We start from the raw sequence: 27,486 nt of genomic DNA on the forward strand, positions 1-27,486 counted from the left end.
TCATTTAACATTCTGATCATTCAGTCTGATTGTTAGATGTCTACTGCCTTGCAATTATTACTTTATTTTTTACATTATGGATAACACTGTAAAAACATTAAACACATTGTTTATCTGTAGGCTGTCTTTCTAAAGCTTGTTTTTATTAGTGCAGCTAGTTTTTGACCATCCTCAGGGTAACATCTAAATATAGAAATAGGTACGAAAGGAAACCAGAGGGAAGAAAGAGTGTTTTCTGCAAGTTAGGTTTTGTGAGAATTGAGTCTTTTTTAATAAGGTTGGGCAGAGATCCAGATTCAAATGATGACATATGATTTGGACATAGTACTTGTTGGGAACACCTTGAAGCAGCTATATCTTTTTCTGGGCTTGCACAGCTGCCACAAGTACTGAGAAAGGAAGTGCTTGGCTTCAGGGTTCTTCACAGGTGTTGTATGCACATCCAAGCATGTGTCAACTCACATTTTGCCCTTCAACTCCACATGTCAGCATTTCCCTTTTTAAAAATTAATCGAGAAGCTGTACTGAATGTTCTGGGGGCAGATATCCAAGGTGGGGAAAGAAAATTTCTTGAATGATCAAAACTGTTTAATAAAAATGAACACTGCCATGTTTTTCAAATTCCTTGACAGCTTCTAGTAAACATTTGAAAATGGTCTGAATTTTACACACACACACACACACACACACACACACACACACACGCAAGGATTGAGGTTACAGGAGCCCATAGTAATTATATCATAATTATATATCCCTTGATAGAATTCTAATATTCTTGAGCCTGCTTCCTTTCCCCTTCCTTTCTTTTCATTTTTATTTAGCATTAACATCACAAAGCTTTGTAGCTGGAAGCATTTTTATCACATTGTGATCATTCTTCCTGTGGCCCATCCACTGCAATCTGCAATGAGTCTTTTTGGGCTATGCTCCCTCTGTCGTCAGTTCAGTCTTCGTTCACTAGGCTATCACACCTTTAACCAGCTGAAGCTGGTGACTTAACAAGTGAGAGAGACCTCCCATTGTCTCAGCCTCTTATTTTATTTTGTTTGGGTCTGCACATATGTGTTTTTGCTTCACAGCTTTCAGGATGAATGATTACAAGAGAAAGAAAAACTGTTGTCAGGGCTATTGCGCTACTTAAACAACTACCAATGGGAAGCAGAAATCTTAATTGCTCTCTGGATCAAATGTTAAGCTTGAAAATGCCAACATTTTTTTCTGCTAATTATAGGCAGCATATTCATTTGAAATGATGAAAACATCTGTCTTTGTGATCCACCCAAAAACTGTATATTTCTGCCCAGAATGTTTTTGGATACCTCCAAGCAAGTTGGGCTATGTATATATTTAGAATAGAATAGAATTGGAAGAGACCTTGGAGGTCTTGTAGTCCAACTTCCAGCTTAGGCAGAAAACCCTACACCACTTCAGACAAATTGTTATCCAAACTCTTCTTAAAAACTTCCAATGTTGGAGCTTTCATAACCTTTGAAGGCAAGTTGTTCCACTGATTAATTGTTCTGTCAGGAAATTTCTGCTTAGTTCTAAGTTGTCTCTCTCCTTGATTAATTTTCACCCATTGCTTCTTGTCCTACCCTCTGGTGCTTTGGAGAAAGCTTGACTCCCTCTTCTTTGTGGCAACCCCTGAGATATTGGGAGATTGCTATCATGTTCCCCTTAGTCCTTCTTTTCATCAGATTAGACATACCCAGTTCCAGCAACCATTCTTTATATGTTTTAGCCTCCAGTCCCCTAATCATCTTTGTTGCTCTTCTCTGCACTCTTTCTAGAATCTCAATATCTTTTTTACACAGTGGCAACCGAAACTGGATGTAGTATTGCAAGTGTAGCATTACCAAGGCATTATAAAGTGGAATTAACATTTCACATGATCTTGGGACTTCCAGTGGTGTTTCCATCGTGGATGGACCGAAGACCACGATCATGTGCTGCTTTGATCTGTGCTCTGCCGGTTGGAGGGCTCTGAACGGGGCCCGAACCACCCTGAAGTGTGGCGAAAAAGAGGGAGACTGCCAGTTGGGTCGAGGGGAGCTGCATCTACCTCCCTGGCTAGGTATGCTCCCTCCAAAGACGGGCTGTAGTGGTGGCCAAACATGGCCACCCTGAAGACGTAAAGTTAACCGGGACAAAGATGGTGCTGAAGCAGTGAAGTAGAAGACAGTGTGAAGACCAGGATAACCAGGCACGATATTTGGACATAAAGGTACCCCAGAATTAAGATACTAAGAAATTTTAAAGAAAGACTGTGAAAGCGGTGACCAGAGAAAGTGAAAAGAAAAGTTGATAGATAAAAGTGGCTTTGAACTTTGAAAGGAGTTAAATTTAAGGAGGAGATTAAAAGAAAATATTTGCTTAAATTGGATAAATATAGATTTTGGCACTAAACAAATCAAAAGCTGAACTTGAATCTGTAAAAAAAAAATAGTAATTGATAATTGGATTTATTGGATTGTTGAAACGTAAAAGCCTTAAATAGGGAAAAGAAAGTGGAAAGAAAGGGTGGAACTTGGACATAACAGATAGTGCCACTTAATGGTAAAGGAAAAATTTCAGTGACTTTAAAAAGTGCTTGATTCTTTCAAAAATGGAACTTGATACAAAAAAGAACTTTGTTACAATAAAATATAAACACTGAAAAGTGAAAAGTGAAGATACAGAATATTAAGATAAAAGAAAGAAGTAGGAAGATTACTTTGGGATTGTTTGGTGATTTTGGCACAACTCTAAACTTATGGATATTGGATTATTTGACACTCTGGAGAAAACCCAAAGAGGAATTAATAGAAGCTGATAGTTGAAAATAACATCAAAGACGCTGGTTGAATTAAATTACTGGACAATTGGTTTGGACTTAAATATTAAAGAAAGGGGGGAAATCTAAAAGAAGTATATAAAAATGGCAGATTTTTTTCATGGAAATAAAAATGGAACTAAGAAACATAATATTACAGGAAAGAAATGAATTGTATTGCCTTACAACTAATAGAAATGGCGATTCTGGAGAACAAAGAACAACAAGGAGTGCCAGAAGGGGAGGAGTCGACTAAAGAAGAAGCCAGCTTTGATGAACAAATGGAACAATGAACATTAAAACAAAGGGGAAAAAATAAAAAATAAAACTGGGAGGCTTGAGGAGACAATTAAAAAGGGAAATGTTTGGAAAGCCAAACAAAGAAAAAGGAAACAGCAGAAAAGGGAATTACAGAAGAATGTTTTCAAGAGGGAAGGGGATAAAAATTGGAGTAACAAATTGTTGTAATGACGAGGCAGTCGAGTTGTTTGATCATGAACAACTGAATCATGATTATCTTTATTGGAGTCTAGTCTTGCATTTATACACATTTTTAGTTATCCTCCATCATTGGTTAACTTGGTTACTGCTTAACTTTCGTTACTGTTTAGCACAGTAATTAATACAATTAATTATCTCTAGTTAAAGTCTAACATATGTTTACTTCCTCTCTCTAATCCTCCTTTAGATAACTTTGTTTGCCTGAGTTGTATTTGCTTGGAAACATTCTTTATCTGCGGTTTGCCATCCGAGATTGGAACATTCCTGCAATTACAACTCTACATATCCTCGTTTTTTATTTTAAATGGAGGATTCAAAGATTTATGAATGTATCGCAATTGTAGAGGATTAAGAGAGGGGGAAGCAGGACGAAACAATGCGAATAAATTTGGAATACATTGAATAAAACAACAGGTTGCAATTAGTACAATAATAATAATTATAGCATAAAAGAAAAACTGTCTGAGCCAAGACCAATCAGGGAGCCAATTGGTTAGCCACTCAAAAGGTGAGTAATGGGCATGGATATTATTTTGAATGTATGATTGTAAATTGGCAAGCTCATCCTCAATAGTTTTATTCAAAGAATAAAAATGCACAGCACACCCACGGTGTCCAACTAACGTACAGAACCCTCCCTGATGGGCTAAAAGATAGTCTATGGCAAAATGCTGCTGTAAGACATCTTGATTTAAGTCTTCTATTTCATGCTGCAAATCACGAATAATAGCAGCGGTAGCATTGATGGATTTTTCAAGTCTGCAGGTGAGACCAAGAATAGATCACCTGTTTTCTTGAGCAATTATGCCAGGATAAGAGCCTAGAGTAAGGACTCCTGTAACGGCCCCTGCCAATGCACGGCCAAATGTAGAACCAGAAGACAATTGTGTGTCAATAATGACTTCATCATTACATGTAGGCCCCAGAGAGGAATGCCGCTGTCGAGTTGATGGGAGCATACCTATTTGAACAGGTAGAGTAAAATAACCTATAGTTGCACATTGATAATTCTGAGGATGAACATTAGTAGCATATTTATCAAAAAAGAACCACATATTAGGATCCTTAAGCTGCCAACCAGCACATATCGATCCTGTATTAGATTGATCAGAGGCATTAAAAATAGGAAAATTGTCAGGATACATATCAGGAGCTATATTAATTCCATGCAAAGAAGAATTAAAGGTACCTGACAACCAATAGTAGTCAGAACAATAACTATAATTCCCTAGCTTTAATATGTGCTGAGCAGCATCATAATCAGACCAATTATGAAGCCAAGTGTGTTTAGCGTGACAACAGAAACACAGACCCCTTGTAAATTGACTAACTTTCAAGTAACGCCAACGGACAGAATTCAATTGCATAGAGGTGTAGAAAATAGCCAGGAGTGTGAAATAGATTGTAGTTGTGAGACAATAAATGTAGAAGACATGATCAAGTTAGGGGTAAAAGAAATTTGACCAAATGCCATTGGGGGCTCATAGTATAAAATAATATTTGTGCCATGGGTCATAAACATGTATTGGGCATGACGAACCACAGAAGTGTCATTTTGAGCAGAAACACCATTAACCATAAACAAGAAAATACAAAGTAAAATGGTAACAGAGTTAGCAGTAATAATAGCAAAAACAGCAGCAACAAGATTTTCAGGAGTCTGAGGTAATGAGGCCTGTTGCAGTTGTTGTTGAGCTTGATATGTAGTAGATTTAACCTGGCCCCAAGTGATGGGTTGCGGGCGTGTTGACCTTGGAAGACGGACTTCTGTATTCAGATGAAGATTGAAATCCGGAATTGGGTTGTGAAGGCCCTGATGCCATGCCATGATATGGACGAACACAGCGCGCTGGAACTCACACTGCTTGTCGAGTAGAAGGATCTTCCACGGCGGCATAACCGCGACCCCAGGTGATCAGCGGTGTAGGGCCTTTCCAGGTTGGATCTGGAGCTTGGCGATACTTTACCAAAGGCCTTGCTAAAGATTCAGTAGTTCAGAAATGCAAATTAACAGGTGAGTCTGCAAGAGAATCTAAAAAGGTTAAATAATTCCAAGTATATAATGCTACAGCAATGAGATTTTGAATCTTTCGCAGATGGTAAGGGCCAGACTCAGTTTGTAATTGTTTCTGAAGCAATGCCTTAAAAGTACGATGAGCTTGCTCAACTATAGCTTGACCCTGAGAGTTGTAAGGAGTTCCGTGCACTAAAGTGATATTCCATTTCTGACAAAAGGTTTGAAATTCCTTACTAATATAAGCGGGGCCATTGTCAGTTTTAAACTGAGAAGGCCGACCCATTACAGCAAAAGAGGATAGGCAATGAGAAATAACATCTGAAGTACGTTCATGTTTTGAAGCAGTAACCCAAAGGAAGTGTGAATGAGTGTCAATGTATGAAGATAACAGTATGGCTTAAAGGTTGAAAATTGAGTTACATCCATTTGCCAAATTTGATTAGCTTGGGTTCCTCGTGGGTTGACACCTACTGGAAAGGGAACTGCCAGTTGCTGACAAGCTGGACAAGCACGGACAATATCCCGAGCTTGAGATAATGAAATTTTAAATTGCTTTGCAAGTGATTTGGCATTTTGATGCAAATAGAATGACTGGCAACAGGATCAGCAAACAAAGACGCAACATCCTTTAAGGATTCATCTGCCTTCTGATTTCCTTCAGTCAAGGCATTAGTAAAGGGAGTATGACTTCGAATGTGTTCTACATACAAAGAATACAAGCGAGTTTTTCCCTTGATAATGGCCATTGTTCCACCCAAACCGGCGTACAACAGAGCCATTTAAGAGGAAGAGCCATCATCAAGAATCAAATGGGCATTAAGAAGAGAAAGGATATCACAGCCCCAAATATTAGTATGAATATCTAGAATGTATGGTTGTAGGAAAAAGGACTTACCAGCAGATGTTGTAACATTAATTTCTTGAACACTCTGCCAAGCAGCTGTAGAACCTCCTATTCCCCACAATGAAGAAACTGTCATTTTTGGCCACTGTAAAGAGGAGATGACAGTAACATTGGCTCCAGTATCCAATAACCCTTGAAATGGTTGTTTATTAAGGAAGAGCATTAACAAAGGACGAGAGGAGTTCAGCTGATGAAGTAAGCCTACAGATAAAGAAGTTGATCCAAATCCTGCATCCCCACGATTACCTATACCAGGAGATGGATTTTCATATGGAAGAAGAAGCAATTGAGCAACAGAAGAATTACAAGGAAGAACTTGAGGAAGATTCACCCAAATCTGAATCATGAGGATACCAGTGTAATCTGAATCTATTACCCCAGGCACAACAAAACAGCCCTTTTTGTGTGCAGAAGAACGAGGCAAAATTAAGCCAACTAATCCCGAAGGAAGAGGACCTTTAAATTGAGATGGAACTATTTTAACTTCCATGGGAAATTTAAATTCAGTTTCCTCTTGAGTGATTAAATCGATCCCAGCACTACCGGCTGTGGCTGGGGAGGAGTGAGAGAGACTGCTGGAGGAGTCAAGTAATATTTGCTTCCAAGCTTCAGGGATCATTGTATAACCATTTTTTATTCCTTCTACAAGTCCTCTTGTAAAATTACCACTAATCCCATAGTCTGTAACTGCCTTTTTTAACTCTCTTAAGATCTGATAAGGCAGACCCACCCATTCTGCTACTTGCAGTCCAAGCTGTGGCCCCTGACCAGGATGATATTGTACTAGACAAACAGACAGTAATTCTGCAAGTTCTGTTCCTGAGACAGAGGCATCCCTTTTACAAGACTCTACCATTTTCTGAAAAGAAGACTGAACAATAGAGTCAGGAGGCTTTTGCCCTGTATCTGCAGGAGCTGAGGAAATTGAAGACATATATTCAGGTGAAGAAGGGGGACAAATGACAGCATTAGTATAACGTGAAGGTGGAGGTGTTAAAAGAGAAAGTTCATTGTGACCAAATTTTTCAATTGCGTGCCTACACAAATGCCACACATGCAAAACTTCTGTTTTTGCTCGAGGTTCAGTATGCAATGTTTTCCCTATACATTCCCAATCAGTTAATTTTAAAGACCCCTTTTCTGGGTACCATAGGCACTGAGCTGCAATCTCCTGGACCAGCCTTAAGAGATTTCTCTGTGGTACCTCGGTATTATTTTTCTTCAACAAATAGCCTTTCATCTACATGCTTCCTTTGTTCCTCAGAAAGCAAAGACCCCATACTTACAGAAACCAAAAGGTTGAAGAAACCACAAAGGGTTGAAGGTGCACCAAATCCTTGCTGGACGAAGTAAGAGGGTCCCTGTTCAGGCGCCACTTGTTGCAATGACGAGGCAGTCGAGTTGTTTGATCATGAACAACTGAATCATGATGATCTTTATTGGAGTCTAGTCTTGCATTTATACACATTTTTAGTTATCCTCCATCATTGGTTAACTTTGGTTACTGCTTAACTTTCGTTACTGTTTAGCACAGTAATTAATACAATTAATTATCTCTAGTTAAAGTCTAACATATGTTTACTTCCTCTCTCTAATTCTCCTTTAGATTAGTGACTTTGTTTGCCTGAGTTGTATTTGCTTGGAAACATTCTTTATCTGAGGTTTGCCATCCGAGATTGGAACATTCCTGCAATTACAACTCTACAGAAATGGAGGGAAAAAATGAAGGAAAAAAAGATAATAAGAGAAAGGACCAGGAAATAAGGGGATATGGAAACCGAATAAAAATGAAAAATCGTTTAGTTAGAAGACATAGAGATAATAGCACTAAGAAAGGGGATTCTGCAAAGTAATGTGTTGTAAAGAAATGCATTTGAAATAATAAATGATTCAGAAGGTAAAAAAAATATAGGAACTGATGGAGTTTTTTTGCTACTGGGTGATTTGAAACTGTTAAACTACACATAGATATAATTGGAATAAATGTGGAAAAGGGAAGCTATGATAAGTATGATAAATATGTTTAATAAGATTAATATAGTTAAAATGAACCATGAGGATTGTTACAAAAAAAATAAACATGTCTCTATGATTAATGAAATAGATTAATGTACACTGCTCAAAAAATAAAGGGAACACAAAAATAAGACATACTAGATCTGAATGAATGAAATATTCTTATTAAATACTTCGTTCATTACATAGTTGAATGTGCTGACAACAAAATCACACAATAATTATCAATGGAAATCAAATTTAGCAACCCATGGAGGTCTGGATTTGGAGTTACACTCAAAATTAAAGTGGAAAAAAACACTACAGGCTGATCCAACTTTGATGTAATGTCCTTAAAATAAGTCAAAATGAGGCTCAGTAGTGTGTGTGGCCTCCACGTGCCTGTATGACCTCCCTACAACGCCTGGGCATGCTCCTGATGAGGTGGCAGATGGTCTCCTGAGGAATCTTCTCCCACACCTGGACTAAAGCATCCTCCAATTCCTGGACAGTCTGTGGTGCAATGTGGCGTTGGTGGATGGAGCGAGACATGATGTCCCAGATGTACTCAATTGGATTCAGGTCTGGGGAACGGGCGGGCCAGTCCATAGCATCAGTGCCTTTGCCTTGCAGGAACTGCTGATACACTCCAGCCACATGAGGTCTAGCATTGTCGTGCATTAGAAGGAACCCAGGGCCAACCACACCAGCATATGGTCTCACAAGGGGTCTGAAGAGCTCATCTCGGTACCTAATGGCAGTCAGGCTACCTCTGGCGAGCACGTGGAGGGCTGTGCGGCCCCCTAAAGAAATGCCACCCCCACCATTACTGACCCACTGCCAAGCCGGTCATGCTGGAGGATGTTGCAGGCAGCAGAACATTCTCCACGGCGTCTCCAGACCCTGTCACGTCTGTCACATGTGCTCAGCGTGAACCTGCTTTCATCTGTGAAGAGCACAGGGCACCAGTGGCGAATTTGCCAATCTTGGTGTTCTCTGGCAAATGCCAAATTCCCTGCACGGTGTTGGGCTGTAAGCACAACCCCCACCTGTGGACGTCGGGCCCTCATACCACCCTCATGGAGTCTGTTTCTGACCGTTTGAGCAGCCACATGCACATTTGTGGCCCGCTGGAGGTCATTTTGCAGGGCTCTGGCAGTGCTCCTCCTGTCCCTCCTTGCACAAAGGCAGAGGTAGCGGTCCTGATGCTGGGTTGTTGCCCTCCTATGGCCTCCTTCACGTCTCCTGATGTACTGGCCTGTCTCCTGGTAGTGCCTCCATGCTCTGGACAGACACAGCAAACCTTCTTGCCACAGCTCGCATTGCTGTGCCATCCTGGATGAGCTGCACTACCTGAGCCACTTGTGTGGGTTGTAGACTCTGTGTCATGCTACCACTAGAGTGAAAGCACCGCCAGCGTTCAAAAGTGACCAAACCATCAGCCAGAAAGCATAGGAACTGAGAAGTGGTCTGTGGTCACCGCCTGCAGAACCACTCCTTTATTGGGGATGTCTTGCTAACGGCCTCTGTTTTCCAGCTGTTGTCTATTCCATTTGCACAACAGCATGTGAAATTGATTGTCAATCAGTGTTGCTACCTAGGCGGACAGTTTGATTTCACAGAAGTGTGATTGACTTGGAGTTACATTGTGTTGTTTTAAGTGTTCCCTTTATTTTTTTTAAGCAGTATATTTGAAATAATAAATGACTTAGAACCTAATTAAGGGGGAAAATACCATGCGGAATCTGGCCTAAAATGCATATAGGTTATGTAGTAGTTATGAGATTGTTACTAACTTATAAAGTGATAATTAAAAAGTGACTGTATTGTGATAAATCATTGTTATAATCAAAGGTGAGCTTATAATTATATGAAGTCATGTTTGTATGGAAATGTAAAAACCTGGAGTCGCACTGTTCACCAAGAGATGTTTTTGAAATATAAAAATAAAAAAAACTTTTTTACAAAAAAAAAATTGCACATGATCTTGATTCTATCCCTCTGTTTATGCAGCCTAGAACTGTGTTGCCTTTTTTTGGCAGCTGCAGCACACTGTTGGCTCATATTTAAATGATTGTCCATTAGGACTCCAAGAGGACTTTAAGAACAGGGATGTCAAACTCGAGCCCCCTGGGCCAGATCTGGCCTGGAGGGTGCTTAGATCTGGCCCACAAGGCTGTCCTGGAAACAGCAAAGAACTGGCCTGTGGTGCCTCTGCCAGTGAAAATGGACCCCGCACTCCACCTTCCTAAGCTTCATTTTTTTCTTGCAGAGGAAATCACAGCCGAAAACAGCTAATGAGGGCTGCACTAGCAGAGGATTGCAGGCAGCCGTCACAGCCAAAAACAGAGCTCGGGAGCCCATTTTCACTGGCAGAGTGTTTGGACCACCACAGGTATCTCCGACAAAAGTGACATTGGGCTGCCCATGCCCACCCTGGACACTCCCCCCTACCCCCCCAGGTCAAACAGAACCCTGATGTGGTCCTCAACGAAATCAAGTTTGACACCCGTTATAGAAGATGGGATATGCCTAGCTTTAAAACTATTAAGATACCATGTGTCCAAGGTATATCTCCTCAAAATAGATTTTAATATGGATTTTTTAACAAAATATAAATTTATAGTTCCGTCTTTTATACATAAAATAAGATTGTTGCTGGAGAATATTATTAATAATTAATAATTGATTAATGGTGGTGCAGTGTTAGAATGCAGTACTGCAGGCTACTTCTGCTGATTACCACCTGTCAGCAGTTTGGCAGTTCAGGTCTCACTGGCTCAAGGTTGACTTAGCCTTCCAACCTTCTGAAGTTGGTAGAATGTGGACCCAGATTGTTGAGGGCAATATGTTGACTCTGTAAACCACTTAGAGTGCTGTAAAGCACTGTGAAGCGGTATAAGTGCTATTGCTGTGTATTTATAGAGATTAAAGCAGTCATATCTGTTAAAACCACATGGTTGGGGGAGGTGATTATGTTTGTGTACCTATAAGGAAAGTCTCTGAGCTGATTGTATTTTAGTGCTTTGTCCTGTTTGGTGTTGATGGGAGTGTTCTTGTCTTCTGTTTTACCCCACAACAACAACCCCACAAGATAATTTGAGCTACAAGACTGTATTTACTTTGTGGTACCTAGTGAGTCTCCATGGCTGAGGGTAGATTAAAACCTGGTTATCCTGATATAGTTTTAGCATTGCTGAATTCTGTCCCATTAATTTCACCAACCATTAGGAAGGCAGATCTAGTAATATGAGATATTATGATTATGTAAAAGAATAAAGGGGGTTATCCCTTAAAATGTTTGCAGTGCATAGTTCTATTGCTCTTAGCCTTGGTTTTATGAAATAAGCACCAGTATTAAGGAACTTAAATTAATTAATCTAACCAATTAAATATACTATCCATAATTGTAAAGTTATTCATTTTTTTGGTATGAATACAGTTCTCATAGGAGATTGGATGTGCAATTTCCTCTTTAAAAAATTTAAGACTAAAAGAAGAATGTAATCTGATGTGTGATGAAACACTTTTTGCACACGTCTGCATAATAGGAGTGCTGATGTGTCTGCTATATGAGAGCCATTCATTTTCAGAATTTCCGTCAAAGAGTATTTATATGTGTGACAGAATATATGTTGTATTTACTGCACAGTGTGAAGTTTCACTGGCTTTCTGACTGCAGAACAAATAGACTACATGATTCTGGGCATCAGAAACAGCAATACAGAATACTATGCAAAGGCTAACAATGTTATCACACAGGGTGTGATTTGTTGAAAGCAGTATGAAAGAGAAAGTTTTCACTCTTGAATTTGTTAGAAAGGAATACAATTTCATAAATAGTTTGATAATATTGAAAAGAAAGTCAAGTATGAACTGTGTTAATTTGTTACATAGTATGATAAGAAAATCCTAATTACAACCCTGTTGCGAAACAAGCTTACAAAAGCTTGAGGCAGCAGGCCAGGAAGGGCTAACATTGCAGATCAGATTGCATCATTAAATGAGGAAATGAAATACTTCCCCTACTAGGAGTTATTTTCTGGGCCTGTGCAAATGAATTCCACTTTGACTCAAATTGGAAATTGAACAGAATATAATTTAGCCTGGATTCATGATTTGGGCACTTTGAGACTTTAAAAAAAAATTATGATAAGCAATTATAGGAAAGCATTAAAATACCTGCAGCTGTTTGTGGTTATTGTTGTTGGCAAAATGGGGTGAAATACCAATATGATTGATATTTTAAAAGACTTTAATCCCACTAAATTTCAACAACATTTGGAAATTTCTATTTATTACAAATAAAATGTTATAATATTCACCTGATATCAAAGAGCTGAAAATATTTAAGATCTGTTCAGTAAGGAATGGAAGGGGTGAGTAGATAAGTAAGTCATTATCCTTTCCTCCAAGATGGCTAAGATAAGGTGCTTAATTCAGCAAATTTGAAAACAGTGTAAGGATTAAATACTGTCTAAGTTGCTAATATGCTATCAGGAGTTCTTGTAAAGAATTTATTTGCTCTTGTGCTTTTCAGTGGAAGATAGCACAAGAAAACTCTAAAGTTTACTTATATTTGGTTTGTGATTTGTATTTTTCCATAGTAATTCTGTTTTTACATTAAGTCTTTTATTGATAAATGAAAAGTTGGTTCTTTTTAATGAAATAAAACATGCATAGGCAGATTTATATTCTTGGATAAATAATATTTTAATTGACTAGGAGACAAGTAGGTCTGTGGGAAATTCCATAATTTCATTACTGAAATTAATATTTATATTATTAACATTAATATTTTTATTATTTAAGTATCCTTTTAGTAGAGCTTGGTCAATGAAATTAACTGATGCAAAAAAATACTTGAAATAATTTTGTTTTAATGCTTGTGTGCTTGTGCATGCTTCACTAAGAAGTTGTTGTAAACATTTATGCTACAATACAGATCTTACAGGGCAAAGATCCTTGTTTGAAAAGCAGATGTATAAAACTGCTTTTATATTAGAAGTTTAATCTTCCTTCTTCTAATCCAGGGATGTCAAACTTAATTTCATAGAGGGCGGCCAGTTGCATATAAGACTGACGATTCACAGCGGCCAGGTGAGCATGGCTGTGTGGGTGTGGTCAGCTTGATGTTGCTCATTGAGCGTGGCTGACTCAGGATGACTAGGTCAGGACAGAACAAGCTGTACTGGCTAACTCGATGTGTGGACAATTTCGTGCAACACAAGTTCCTCAACTCCCCAAACTGCTGGCAGCCAAGCACATGCGTGTGCACAAACACACATACACAGCATTCCAAGTTTGGGCACTTTTATCCACAGAGGAAGGAGAGAGGGCCTTCTCCCCAAGCTCAAGCTTGATTGGCAGTTGCAAGCTCAGATGTGGATAAAAGTCTCCAAGCTTAGAATGGTGTGTTTGTGTGTGCACATGTATGCTTGTGCACAGCATGACAAAGGAGACATTCTTCTCCCATTCCCAAACATCGTTGGTGTTCCCTGTCCGGTGCCTCCTCCCAGCAAAGCAGGAGGTGGATGACAATGTTGCTGCGTGTGGAAGCGCAGACGAGAAAGTCTGCAGGAAGCAGTTTCCTCTGAGCCCAACTTTGCCTTGATAGATCTCTGGAGAGCTAGAGAAGGCAGGAGAGCAGTGCTCCTGGTCTTGCACGAGGGAGACTGACTTTCTCAAAAGGGAATCCCCGTTTCTAATTGTGTGTGGTAAGGATGTTGGCTGTTAAGGGCAGCCTTCCCACACACAGCTCCCTCCCACTCCCTCCTCCTTTCCAGAAGTTCAAGGCAGAAGTTGGACTTGGAGGAAATTACTTACTGCAAACTTTCTCCTCTGTGTTTCCACACACAGCGGCATGGTCCTCTGCCTCCTGTTGGGGCCTAGGCAAGGCTGGAATTGGGGATCCAGCCCCTCATCCCCAAGGAGATGCCCGAACACGCTTATCACCTCAAGGCTGCTACTCCTCAAGACTGCTTTCTCTCCTTGGCCAGATTGCTCATGGTAGGTGTGGGAGGGCAAAGTGCATGGGGTCAGAGGGAGGACCACTCCATGTAAGGAAACCCGGCTTTGTAAGCAAAGCATCCTTAGCAATAGGATGGGAGACCGCCAGGAGAGGCCAGGAGGAGGGGGCAAAGGGATGGCAAAAGTGCAGCAGGGCTGCTGATGGCCAAGTGCTAAGGCAGGACTTCCCTCAGACCCTCCCTCTTATTTCAATCTCCCTCCCTCCCTCTCCCCCTCCTCCCTTCCTGCCTCCCTCCTTCTCATTCCTTTTTTTTCTTCCTTCCTTCCTCCTCCCCACTCCCCCTTCCTTCCCTGCTTTCCTCCTTCTCATTTCCATCTCCTCCCTCCCTCCCCCTCACCTTTCTTCCCTGCCTCCCCCTCTCATTCCTGTCTACTTCCTTCTTCCCTTCCTCCCACCCTTCACACCCAAGAAGGGAAGAGGGGAGGGAAAGAGAGGATGGCGGCACTGCCAGTGGCCGTGGATTTCCCACCTGGGGCAGGGCCTTTAATTGATAAAAGCAAGAATCAGCTCCCACTCTAAGCCAGCACAAACCATAGATAAATTCATAGATAATGCTAAACCATAAATACCAACTTTATGCTTTCTATTTAGTAAAAGAAAATATGTTTATGACCAGTGTGAAATATGAACTGAGCCTATATTATTTTCAGGTTCAGAGATAATATGCCTACCATCAGTAGTGGGAGAAGCAGATTGCAGAAAGTTGGATTGGATCAAATCTGCTATGTGAATAATTGAATTGTATATTTCCTACTGTTTATATGACCTGCCAGAGAGAAAATTGGCAGATTTCAGATACTGGTGAGTGATAGGATAAAGGAAGTCCATGTTTGCTACTGATTGTAGATGAAGGATGCTAATAGTGCCAATATTAGAAGTTTTTTTTTACCCCTATAGTTTCTTTAACTGTAACCACTAAAGTACCATAAAAACAGGGCTTACAGTTGTTTCATAGCTATGATTCACTCCTCTTTTCTTTCTTTCCTTCCATGTAAGTAACTTTAGTACTTAGTGCCAGAACAGGATACAACTATGTATCATGACATGATGTCAATGGGCAGGGATAATTCCGATAAAATAGGGTTGCATTGGAGGACTCTGAACTCTGGCTTAGTTAAAAAAAATTAGCATACTTAGTTTTTTACTGGCAGAAATTAGCAGAACCTTTCAATTATACCTTGTTTGCCTCTAATCTCAGCATTAAAGAGATTCAATATAAATATGAAATCTTACTATATTGCTTTTTAAAAATGAGTAACATTTTTAGTTAAACTTTTCAGAAACCAAAATTCACCAAATTTTCATTCAGAAAAATATTCTGAATGAATATTTTTTTCTAATAATTTTTATTGATGAATTTTATTTATCAAATACATTCAAAGAAAGTAAAAAAATTCATTTATTTATTTATTAAAATTCTATGCCATACATCTTATAAAGGCGATTCTAGGCAGTTTACAGTCATTTACAAAATGTGCTAGTCATATAAAATAAACAGGATGAATGTGAAAAAGAAAAAAAATGGAAAAAGTAAAACAAAAGCAAAAAGACAGAAAGCATGAAATATATAAAGAAATTGCTTCCAATATCAGCAGATATGCATATAACTCTAGTCAAACCACTTTCATAATTACATCATAACTCTATTCTTTGTATAACTTATTTTCTAATCATTAAAACTGTAAATCACAAAATCCTTATCTTTCTCACACAAAAGGCCCATACAGAGTTTCCAATCAGTGATGAATGCCAGTAATGATCTTTCTCTAATCAAAGAAGTCAATTTGTCCATATAGCAAATTCTGTCAATTTCACCAAGCATTCCTCTATAATCAGTAATATCAAATATTTCCAACTTAGTGCATATAGTAATCTCATCACAGTAATCATAAATTGAAATAATCTTATAAGACTCTTTTCTGTTTACCCATTAATCCTAAAAGAAATGTTCTAGATTCAATTAATTATTTATTTAAAACTATCTATCAATACATATAATTGAATCCATTTTTAAAGCTTTTTTACCGTGCACCAGACATGATGGACATTGTTCATATTTTGAGCATACATTTGAAATGCCTTTATACCTTCTGGATAATTTCTCTTGACGTCATATACCAATGATGCACCATTTTATAAAAATTCATTTTAATATAACAATGTAAATTTCAATCTGTTAATAACATTTTCCACTGATTCATCTATATAGTAAAACAAAAATTCTTAGCCCATGTTATCGCACATTCTTTAATGTATGATATTATATTATAATGTAATAATAAGTAGGAGGAACTTCTATTGTGAATGAATAATTTAAGCACCAATCACAAAAATAAGGATCATTCTTATGAGGATATATTAACCTGTTCCTTTGCTGAAGCATAACCACTTTGCATCTCTTTGTTTTTTTTCAGACTTTACCAAATGTTGCAAAGACACAGGTTTTCTTATGGTGATAAAATGCCAAAAGGAAAACAAACTGCTGAAAGAATGTCTCACTGGCTAGTAAGTATAAAGGCACTGAATGGGAAATCTCCACCCTTCAGAGCATCCATTGCTGGGTTGTGGTTTTTTTAAATGGTATGATACAGATGTTGCTTTAATTCTTCGATATTAACATTGTATTGGCTAGCTGACAAACCTAAGAAGGCTTTAAGTTGGGAAAATCTATATCAGAACACGAGATAACTAGCACTGTTTTTTATTTATTTGTTCCTTATCATTTCCCCCCATTTGTTCTTTTTGTTGCCATCAGTGTAGCAGATTCTTCATAAAAGAATACAACTCTTCATGATGGATATTTTGAGGAGGAATATCTGTATCACAGCCATTGTCCAGTCAAGTTAAACTCCAACTCAGCATCTCCAGCTAATTGGATTATGGTGGTCTATGATAATGGGAGTTGTCTGCCTAACACATTAGGGAAACAAATGGCAGCTTCATTCTCCTAAGACCAAAATGATTTATTTATTGCATATATTTGAAAGCTGTAGAATTGTTAGATTTATTCAGAAAGTTTATGATATATGAAAGATAATTATGTGTGGTGTCTCTATTTTTAAAATGATTTGACTTGACTGAGCATTAAGGGAATGTTAAACAAAATCAAACAGATAACTTAAAAAAACCCTGTGTTGTAAGGAAAAATGAAAAAATGTTTACATAAATAAGATTTTGTCTTGGGGGGGAGGCAAGTATTGGACAGGGATTCTTCCATTAAAAAACACACACCAAAGTTAAACTGTTTAAACGTTTTTTAAAATTGCATTAAGATTGTCAATATGGAAATTCAGTTTCGTGAAGGGATCTGAAATGTTCTGTACTACTATGGAGGATTAAGTCAGGTATTAGGTCTTTTCCTTTTTTGTTCTAAGACAAAATGTAAATTTAATTAAATGTACCAGGTTCTGTAATTTGAAACTTATACTGTTTACCAGAAATTGGTTACAGGCTAATATATTGTTAAATAATTGAGAATTCCATCTTGAATAGAATACAAATGCTTAATTGTGGTAATTAGGACCAACAACTAAGGGTTAACTTACGAATGTAAAGCACAACATCATATGACTGCAAAAACTTAGGACAGCAATTGTGGCCCTTCCAATTGCAATTGTTACATGACTATTTGCAAACGCCTGCCAGCTTCCCCATTGATTTTATCAGCAATGAAAGTCACAAATGGCTATCATGTGTCTACAGGATAATGCAACTATCATAATTGTGAATCAGTTGCCCAGCACTCTAATCACAATCAAGTTACTGTGGAGATGCTGTGATAGCTATAACCATTAAGACATAGATTCCTCTCTCAAAATTGTTCACTCATGCCTATGATTTTTCCATAGTAGGGCTTTGCAAAACATTTCACAAGGCCTAACATTGTTCCCTTCCATGCTTTATTGTGACATCCACATTCTCCAAAAGGTTCAACATATATTAGCTACTTTGAATTTTCCCATTTGTGTTTGTGCACAACTACTTGGCTTCCAGACCCAGGGAAAATGTTTGTGCGTGCAAAGAACACTTGCAAATAAAGCCTTCCATAGGACATTGGTGTGAGGGGTACACTGGCCGTACAGAGGCACCATAAGCCCCCGCCCAGCCCGTTCTTTGGCCTCCACAGCCTTCAGCAGCACTCTGCCAGCTGAAAACGGGCCATGCGGAAGCACCATGAGGTTCCTGTGTGGCCTGTTTGCAGCCTCCAGCAGTACTCTAATGGCTGAAAACAGGCTATGCAGGGCCTCTGCATGACCCATTTTTGGCTAGTAGAGTGATGGAGGAGGACTGGATTGGACTGGATTACAGTTACGTGGTCTTAAGTGCCTGATCTGGATAGAAAACAAGTAACATCCTATGTTAATAATGCCAGATTTTACATACTGTAGATCCATTTAATCAGCAATCTATAATTGACAGCCATTTCTATTTACTATTCTAGAAATTTACTTCTGCTGTTAGGTCTTGCTAGGACAATTATGTTATTTATGCTATTGTATTTTTTTAATTAATTGAATAATAAAAATACAATATTATAAATAGCTTTTTTGCCTGAAAAAGCAATTTATTATTAAACAAGGGGTATAAATTTAGAAATAAAAGGTTTAGTGGATTATGAAGAATAAGTAATATGTTTGCCAGTAATATCTGGTAAAAGAGATAAGAAAATGTTTATAGCAAAGAACTGTGGAAAGAAGGAGAAAAAATGCACCTTGAATGTGTGTCAAACGCCCACCGTGCCCAAGCCCATTATGACTACACCCATCCCTGGCCATACAAACCCCTGGCCCTCCGAGATCAAACACAACCTTGATGTGGCCCTCAATGAAATCGAGTTTGATTCCCCTGCTTTAAATAGTTGGTGTTAAGAGGGTTCCCAGCACTATTCCTTCTTGCTCTATAACTTTTCCATGTAATTGAGTGGATAAATTAATGCACATATTTTGCCTATGTTTTTAGCTATCGTGATCCAGCATTTTATGAAGAATGCAAGGCTGAATATTTGAAAACCAGGGAAGAACACAGGGCAGCACAAGGTGTTCCTCATCAGAAACATTCTACTAGCACCTAAGCAAGTTGTATGGCTGACATTTAAAACTTGAACTTATGTAAGCACACCAACTTTTCTGATTTCTTTAGTCTAAATCTCTCAAAATAAATGAAACTAAAATACAGAAATCCTGAAGAACATGCCTATGCTAATCAAATCTGGCTATTCAATTTAGTAAATCAGAATTAATTCCTCAGTTCATTTAAACATGCAGCACATTCAATCACTGTATATACCTATTTTTCAGGACACCGCAAAATAAATCTACATCTTTTGTTCTTATTTATTTGGACAATATAAATTTTACAATATTTAAAATATGATAGAATGGAGTTCTTTGGAAAGGGAAGATTGTGTGCTGATTCCAATAGTTCTTTTTTAATGTTAATGGCATTCCACTTTTGATTCTATCACAGGTGAAATATTTGGTTGCACGTGATTAATAACAGAGCAGAGGTCCTTTGCAAGATTTCTTCACTTTCTAACTACCTATTAGGGTTTGATTTGTCATGTGAATGTCCTCCAAAGAATGATATATCTGAACTGAATGAGTATCTTTTAGAGAAATTCCACACAAAATTTTAAAAGTAGAATTGCTTGAGAAGAGTTCCTACAGATTGCCACCTGATGAATGTTAGATACATGAAAATATAATCCTCATTTTGAAGTCCCAACCCATCTAATAATCACTGAATTTAAGAAGGCCGTTGGAAAGCTTTTAGGAAGGGAAATGAATGGTTCAAAAAACAATAGAATGCAGATAGTTGTTGACTTATAAGTTAGTTTAGTGACTGTTCAAAGTTATAACAGCCCTGAAAAGTGACTTATGACTGTTTTTTACATAACTGTTGCAGCATCTCCATGGTTACAAATCAAAATTCATATACTTGGCAATTGACTCACATTTATGACAGTTGCAGTGTCCCAGTTGTCATGCATGTTATCATCTTTTGAAACCTTCTGACAAGCAGTCAATGGGAAAGTCAAATTCACTTAACAACCATGTTACTAATTTAACAACTATAGTGATTCACTTAACAACTGTGGCAAAAAAAGATAGTAAAATAAAGCAAACTGTCTCACTAGGAACAGACATTTTGGGCTCAATTGCTGTCATACGTTGAGGGCTATCTATATAAATTGCTTGTTAAATATGAAAATAAGCCATTCTGCTAATCTTTCTGTAATATGCATCAGTAAATATCTCTTACCAAGAAAATATGTACTATTGGACAGTAATAACAGAGCTCAGCCTGCTCCTTACTGACTATAAGTTGGCTGATTAGTTTAAGTTACACATGAAGTAATGGAATGTTGAATACCAAACTGTGCTTTGCTTTTAAGGCTCTAGTGCTCTTATTATTGAGGCATTTGTGTACATGGAAAACAGGTTACTAATTGGGCATGTGGGTAGCAACACTCTCCCATCTTGCCTTGCCTCATGGCTGCGGCACCGTGAGCAACCAGACAAAATAGCCGGCCGTCTGGCTGATCAGGCTCTTAAGTAGGGCTTATTTTGGCTGCAGCGCTTATATTAGGCGCACACGGAAAAAACTCTAGGGATTATTTCCAGATAGTTTTATTTTCAGGGAAATGGTATTTAGGGAAATAAATTTTGTTCCATTTACAGATCTTGGATTTGTGAGAAATTTAAAATACAACATTTGAAGAGTGAAGATAGTGTCAACATTACTTTACATCTGATATTCATCTATTCTACCTTCAAAATGTAGAGTATTGTGGTTTTAGGATATTATTTATTGAGTTATATCTGAGAGGCAAAGAAATAGAATTGAATGTCCTATCAAAGAATCCAGATTAAATAGGTGATGTGAAAGCCAAGACAAAAGTGGGAAACAGAATAAGCTTTATAATGTGGGGTTGACCTTTATAAAGGGCTATTCTAAGAGCATCAAATAACAAAAAATGTTTCTCTATTTAACTTCTTATGCAACCCTTTTAAAATATATATGGTAAAAATGATTCTCAGGGATTTTTTTTCTCATCCAATATATATGAAAATAATGCTTCATGAATTTTAGTGTTTTGCTTTTCCCCCTAACTTCCCCCTAAGTATATTATATCACAAAATATATTGTACCACTTATGTCATATTAAGTAAGTGGTATATAAAGACTTATCTCAGTTGACTGAAAGTTAACTGATTTTTCATTGTTATATACTTATTCCCTCATTTCATTTGCAAAGAAATCTATGCACATGGCAAAGAATTTCCAGCTTTCACATTCTTTTGAATTAATCAGCTGGTTGAGTTTCTATAGGTACAATAGATGGTCCCTTTTTTTAAAGATATCTGAAATAAGGAGCTAGGGCAGCAAAAGATTGATCAGTGAAGAATATTGAGGTATAAAATGTTATGCCTTTGGAACCTGCCCTCTTAATTACTGCTCTGAGTGTGCTGTGTATGAAAAACAAAACACAGTCCCATTCTGACTCCTACAGTTAGGCAACTATTTTATGACTTCTGATTTGGTTGCTTTTTTCAAACTTTTCTAAACAGTACAGCAGAGATAAGTCAAGTCCCTGTTGCTATCAGTTTTAGCCAGGATGAATGGGGCAAGGAAGTGTTGAAAGAACATTTAAACATATGGTCAGACAAAAGTCTGCCTTGAAAATTGCTTTTCTCTGAACTTTGCTATATGAAAGTCCACAAACAATTGGGCAGATTGCATGAACAGCGTACTGCAGTTTACCTTGCAAGCAGTTTTGGATGTGTATACACGCACATATATATTTCCTGAAGATATGAAGAAGTCTAGTCTTTGACGTTGAACTTTTCTGTGTGCATGTGCAACCTGTTAGCTCTAGGGTTCTGCTATAATTTCAGCCAATTAAGAAGCATCAGCAGACTATCAATATAAAAAAGTTAGAGAGCTTACAGAAAATTGAGCCACAGGGCTTTTTAAAAAAGGAAAAATGATGTTATCCTTTTAATGCTGTTGTCTTTTAGATAAGGGATATCCAGCCCCCAGGCTACTGTCCACTACCGGGCCATGGCCTGTTTGAACTGGGCAATGCACAAAGCTCCATTTGCATGAATGATGGACACTCGTTCTTGTACATGAAGCTCACCCTCACAAGTTCAAATGCAGTTGTGCACATTAAGCTCATCCTCACAAGTGCAAATGGAATTGCGCACACTCGTATGTACACCTGCTGCTCACATGGAACTATCCCCCTCCACCTCCATTGATCTGCCAAGCCAGAAAGTTTGGGACTGCTGTTTCAAGGAATAGCTGATCTTTAAATCTAGTTATTACTTATGACAGAAACACTAGAAATTCTCATTCCAAGAGTACATTGGCAGCTCAAAATAATTTTTCAAATGGTGCTATTTGCATGAAACTTGAAAGAAAACGTATTGTCTTTTCATTAGCACCAGTAAGTTAGGAGGCAAACTCTGATTAAATTTACCTTGTAAGCAGATTTATAATTTCATGAATGCTTCATGATACTTCATGACTTTGAACTCAGTTTTTAACGTAGTGAGAATCTAAAAGTGACCATTTCTCAGATTTAAAAAAATGTTTATTTTCTATGAATTAGCCATCTAGGTTTCCTTTCATTTAAGAAAAACCACATTAATATAGGGTTTCTGTATCAAGGAGTTTTAAGAGATTAAAATATCATTTCCGTGTCTCAGAGCAACTCATAAAACACAACAGGCCTGATTAGAAATGATTCACCTAATCTTTTATATTTGGTACTAGAATTTTTTTTTTCTTCACTTCCTTTTCTAATGTATTCCATTTTGATCTCTTTAAAAATATAAATTTTAAGTAAGATATTATTTTAGATATATAAATGAAATAATTAAATGTTAGGGTCAATTTAAAGCCTTTCTACCCTAAGAATGTCTTGATTTGGAAGGGGAAGAGAATGCTGCATTCCTAAATTGAAAGAAGTTTACACATTCCTAATTATAACAATGAAACCACTCCAGATTTTGTTTTCCACTCAGATACAGAATTGGGTTATAATCAGAATTTGCTCAAATTTAAGATTCTAATTAGTATAGGTGAATATACAGTGCAAATGTCAGACTGTGCTCCTTCTAAATCCCAAGAAAGAAATACTCAGACTCCATGGTGTAGAGCAGAATTATTCTTTTACTGGAAATTGAATGGTAGCAACAGAATCAATTCGAAACTGAAATATTGGCGGGTAAAATGCATATACAAAGGGATAGAATTGCTCCCCCTCCAAAGATCAAATGATTCTTCCAATTAAAACTTCTGAATAGGATCATGTGGTCATCTCCAGGTGATGATGCTACTGTCAGTGACCTTGACATATTTTGATAAAAGTTCGCAGCTGCGCAGAAAAAAGGACAGAGGCTAGCGAAGAAATGGAAAGTTAAAACAAAGAATCCCCCCTCCCTTTCTTAACCCAGCAAAGGAATGCAAAACACCTCCTGCCTTCTTCCCCTCCAAGATTCCCCCCCTCCCACCGTTTCATGGCAGCCGAAAGAGAGAAAAAGAGCATAGCAACAAATAAGCAATAGTTAGGGGTGAAGATATCTTGATGGTTAGGGGTGAAGATATCCTGAGGCTGACATTCGGACCCCCTAGAAGAAGGACATTAGTCCCTGTAAGAAAAAACAATCATATATTAACATTGGCATACATTTCTATGGTTTATCAGGATATTTGGCATAAAATTCCTTAAGCAGTTCAGGAGCCCTAATGTCTTTCTCATTAACCCATTCAGCATGGGATGGAGGAAAATGTTTCCACGCTACAAGATATTGGACACGACCCCTCCATTTCCTAGAGTCTAGAATTTCTTTAATCTCGAAATGTTGTTCCCCCTCGATCAACAGAGGTACAGGGGGGTCAGCCTGTGTCGGTCTCAAGGTACTGGTATGTTCTGGTTTCAACAAACTAACATGGAAAACTGGATGAATACGACGAAGAGTCTTGGGTAAAGTCAGTTGAACAGTCACCGGATTTACAATCCTCTCAATGGGAAAAGGTCCCACATACTTAGGACCCAACTTCTTCGATTTCTGGGTAGTCTGCAAGTATTTGGTCGAGAGGAATACTTTATCGCCCACCTTATACAACATCTGTGGGGCTCGCTTTCTGTCAGCAAATTTCTTATGAGATTGGTGCGCCTCGTCCAGAGCTTTGCGAGCAACCGGCCAATTTAGTTGAAGTTTAGATATCCAATCGCCCAACGATTGGACATTGGGGTTTTCTCGAGGCAGTTCAGGTATGGGCACAAAATCTTGTCCTGTGGCTACTTTGAACGGAGTAAACCCCGTACTACTGTGTACAGAGTTGTTATACGCCACCTCCGCAAAAGGCAGTAAGTCCACCCAATTATCTTGCAGATAGTTTATATAACATCTGAGGTATTGTTCTAACACCCTGTTTGTCCTCTCACAGGCCCCATTAGTTTGGGGATGATGGGCGGAGCTTAAGCTCTGGGTGGAGCCTATCAACTTCAAGAATTCCCTCCAAAAGTTCGAGGTAAATTGGACTCCCCGATCAGAAACTACACGCTCAGGAACGCCGTGCAACCTGTAGACATGTATAATGAACATCTTGGCCAATGATTTCGCTGAAGGAATCTTGGAGCAAGGGATGAAATGGGCTTGTTTGGAGAACAAATCAGTCACTACCCAAATGACAGTGTGTCCAACACTCTCGGGTAGATCTACTATAAAGTCCATGGAAATTTCCTTCCAAGGAGCAGTTGGCCTGGCCACATTCTGCAACAAACCTGGTGGTTTACCAGGAGGCCTCTTTGCTGAAGCACAAACTGGACAACTCGCCACATAAGTCTCAATGTCCTTTTTCAACGAAGGCCACCAGAACTGTCGTTTCACCAAATGTAGAGTCTTCACAAACCCAAAATGACCAGCCGCTTTAGAATCGTGAGTTTGTTGTAAAACTTGGCTTCTCAGAATTTGAGGTACATACAATTTTGCACCTATACAGGCTAGACCATCTCGAACGGTGCAGTTATTCGCATTTGCTAGGAACCACTCATCTGTTTTCAAAGCCTCCTTAAATTGTTCCATCAGGTCAGTGGACAGATCTCTCTCCTGGTTCCTTTTTTGTGCTCTGGTAACTACGGGAGCAGCCAACTGTGTAGTGGACACGATTGGTCTTACCACTTCTTTTCGGATACTGTTGTATTGAGGCATTCTAGACAAAGCATCTGCCATAAAAATTTTCCCCCCTGGGATATACTTCAATGAGAAATTGAATCGCTTGAAAAACTGAGCCCACCTAACCTGCTTAGGAGATAGCTTTCGAGGAGTTTTTAAAGCTTCCAGATTTTTATGGTCCGTCCATACCTCAAATGGATGTTTCGCTCCTTCCAAAAAATGTCTCTTGGCTAGTAAAGCACAACGGACTGCAAACGCTTCCTTCTCCCAGACAGCCCATCTCCTTTCAGTGTCAGTCAATTTACGGGAGGTATAAGCGCACGGCTGTAGTGTCCCCTTCTCATTTAATTGAAATAAGACCGCCCCCACCGCCACATCACTTGCATCAGCTTGGATCACAAAGGGGGCGTCCATGTCGGGGTGTTTCAATACTGGTTCTGCAGCGAAAAGTCTTTTAAGCTTTTCGAATGCGGCTTGGCATTCCATGGATCAGTTCAACGGTTGGCTGGGTTTTGGTTTCGCTTCCCCCTTTGTCTTCAGGAGGTTGGTGATGGGCATGACTATTTTTGCAAAAGACGGGATGAACTGCCGATAGAAGTTGGCAAACCCAAGAAAACTTTGAAGTTGCTTCCGGGTTCTCGGTGGGGCCCAATCCAATACAGGTCGCACTTTCTCTGGGTCCATCTCGATGCCCTCGGGAGAGATACGATATCCCAAGTAGTCGATTTTTTCTTGATGGAACTCACACTTGGACAGTTTGGCGTACAGTTTGGCTGCCCTCAGCTTGTGCAACACCGAGCGTACCAGTTTCACATGTTCGTCTCTATTCTCCGTGTAGATGAGAATATCATCAAGGTAGACCAGAACCCCCTTGTATAGATGTTCGTGAAGCACTTGATTTATCATTTGCATGAAAACAGCGGGCGCCCCCTGTAGGCCGAAAGGAAGAACGTTGAACTGGAAACAACCCATCGGGCAGTTGAACGCAGTCTTCCACTCGTCGCCTTTCTTAATTCGGATTCTGTAGTATGCCTCCCTCAAGTCCAACTTTGTGAAAATCTTCCCCTTCGCCAGGTGGGCTAGCATGTCCTTCATCAGGGGGAGGGGGTACACGTTCTCCACCGACACAGCGTTTAAGTTTCGGTAGTCCACCACCAAACGTTTGGAGCCGTCTTTCTTCTCGCGGAACATTACGGGGGCCGCCACTCGAGGTCTGGCAGGCGTGATGAAACCACGTTTCAGGTTCTTGTCGATGAACGCTCTCAGTTCTTCCAGCTCCCCCGGTGTCATCGAATACAGCTTCGGTTTCGGGAGCGTTACCCCCGGCAGAAATTCAATGCTGCAATCGGTTGATCGATGGGGAGGGAGCTCGTCAGAGGCCTCTTCGCTAAACACTTCTCTTAAGTCCCAGTACTCCTTCGGGATTTTCTCCTCCCCATCTGCTCATTCGACACCTGCGGAAGCTGCCTCGGCCGGAACTTGGGGCTCCGGATGGGACTTCTCCTCCCCCTCCGGATGGTGGGGCTCCTCCCCTTCCGGTGGCCGATCGGTGCGGATGCGTATCCACCCCTCTCTCCAGTTCACCTGGGGGTTCCACTTCCGAAGCCAAGGTAATCCCAATATTAGAGGCTGTTCCATCCCAGGGGCCACAATAAAATGCATATACAAAGGGATAGAATTGCTCCCCCCCTCCAAAGATCAAATGATTCTTCCAATTAAAACTTCTGAATAGGATCATGTGGTCATCTCCAGGTGATGATGAGGCTACTGTCAGTGACCTTGACATATTTTGATAAAAGTTCGCAGCTGCGCAGAAAAAGGACAGAGGCTAGCGAAGAAATGGAAAGTTAAAACAAAGAATCCCCCTCCTTTCTTAACCCAGCAAAGGAATGCAAAACACCTCCTGCCTTCTTCCCCTCCAAGATTCCCCCCCTCCCACCGTTTCATGGCAGCCGAAAGAGAGAAAAAGAGCATAGCAACAAATAAGCAAGTTAGGGGTGAAGATATCTTGATGGTTAGGGGTGAAGATATCCT

General features: G+C 39.2%; 1 protein-coding gene and 1 long non-coding RNA gene across 6 annotated transcripts in view; one reads left to right on the forward strand and one right to left on the reverse strand.

Moving 5' to 3' along the window:
* CMC1 (C-X9-C motif containing 1) overlaps nucleotides 1–27,486 on the forward strand; it is a 136,334-nt gene that overhangs the window by 79,361 nt on the left and 29,487 nt on the right. For 2 of the 5 annotated variants that reach the window (XM_087945638.1, XM_026686586.2), the window contains 2 exons: nucleotides 16,678–16,768; nucleotides 19,223–19,371. In XM_087945638.1, the coding sequence (XP_087801764.1) occupies nucleotides 16,678–16,768; nucleotides 19,223–19,334 (203 nt within the window). In that variant the 3' untranslated portion in view covers nucleotides 19,335–19,371. Of the gene's footprint in view, nucleotides 1–16,677; nucleotides 16,769–19,222; nucleotides 19,596–20,943; nucleotides 23,372–27,486 lie in introns of those variants that run through there. The other 3 variants (XM_087945637.1, XM_026686585.2, XR_015745658.1) reach the window with 2 other exon arrangements.
* Nucleotides 3,952–8,312, reverse strand: LOC148128787 (uncharacterized). The gene is made up of 2 exons (XR_015745659.1): nucleotides 7,524–8,312; nucleotides 3,952–5,294 (listed from the first exon to the last, which is right to left on the reverse strand). It is a non-coding gene; the product is annotated as an uncharacterized LOC148128787 (long non-coding RNA).

Source organism: Notechis scutatus, chromosome Z, assembly GCF_049901735.1.
Source record: "Notechis scutatus isolate UNSWTSFEM ecotype Mainland chromosome Z, rNotScu1.2, whole genome shotgun sequence".
NCBI lineage: Eukaryota > Metazoa > Chordata > Lepidosauria > Squamata > Elapidae > Notechis > Notechis scutatus.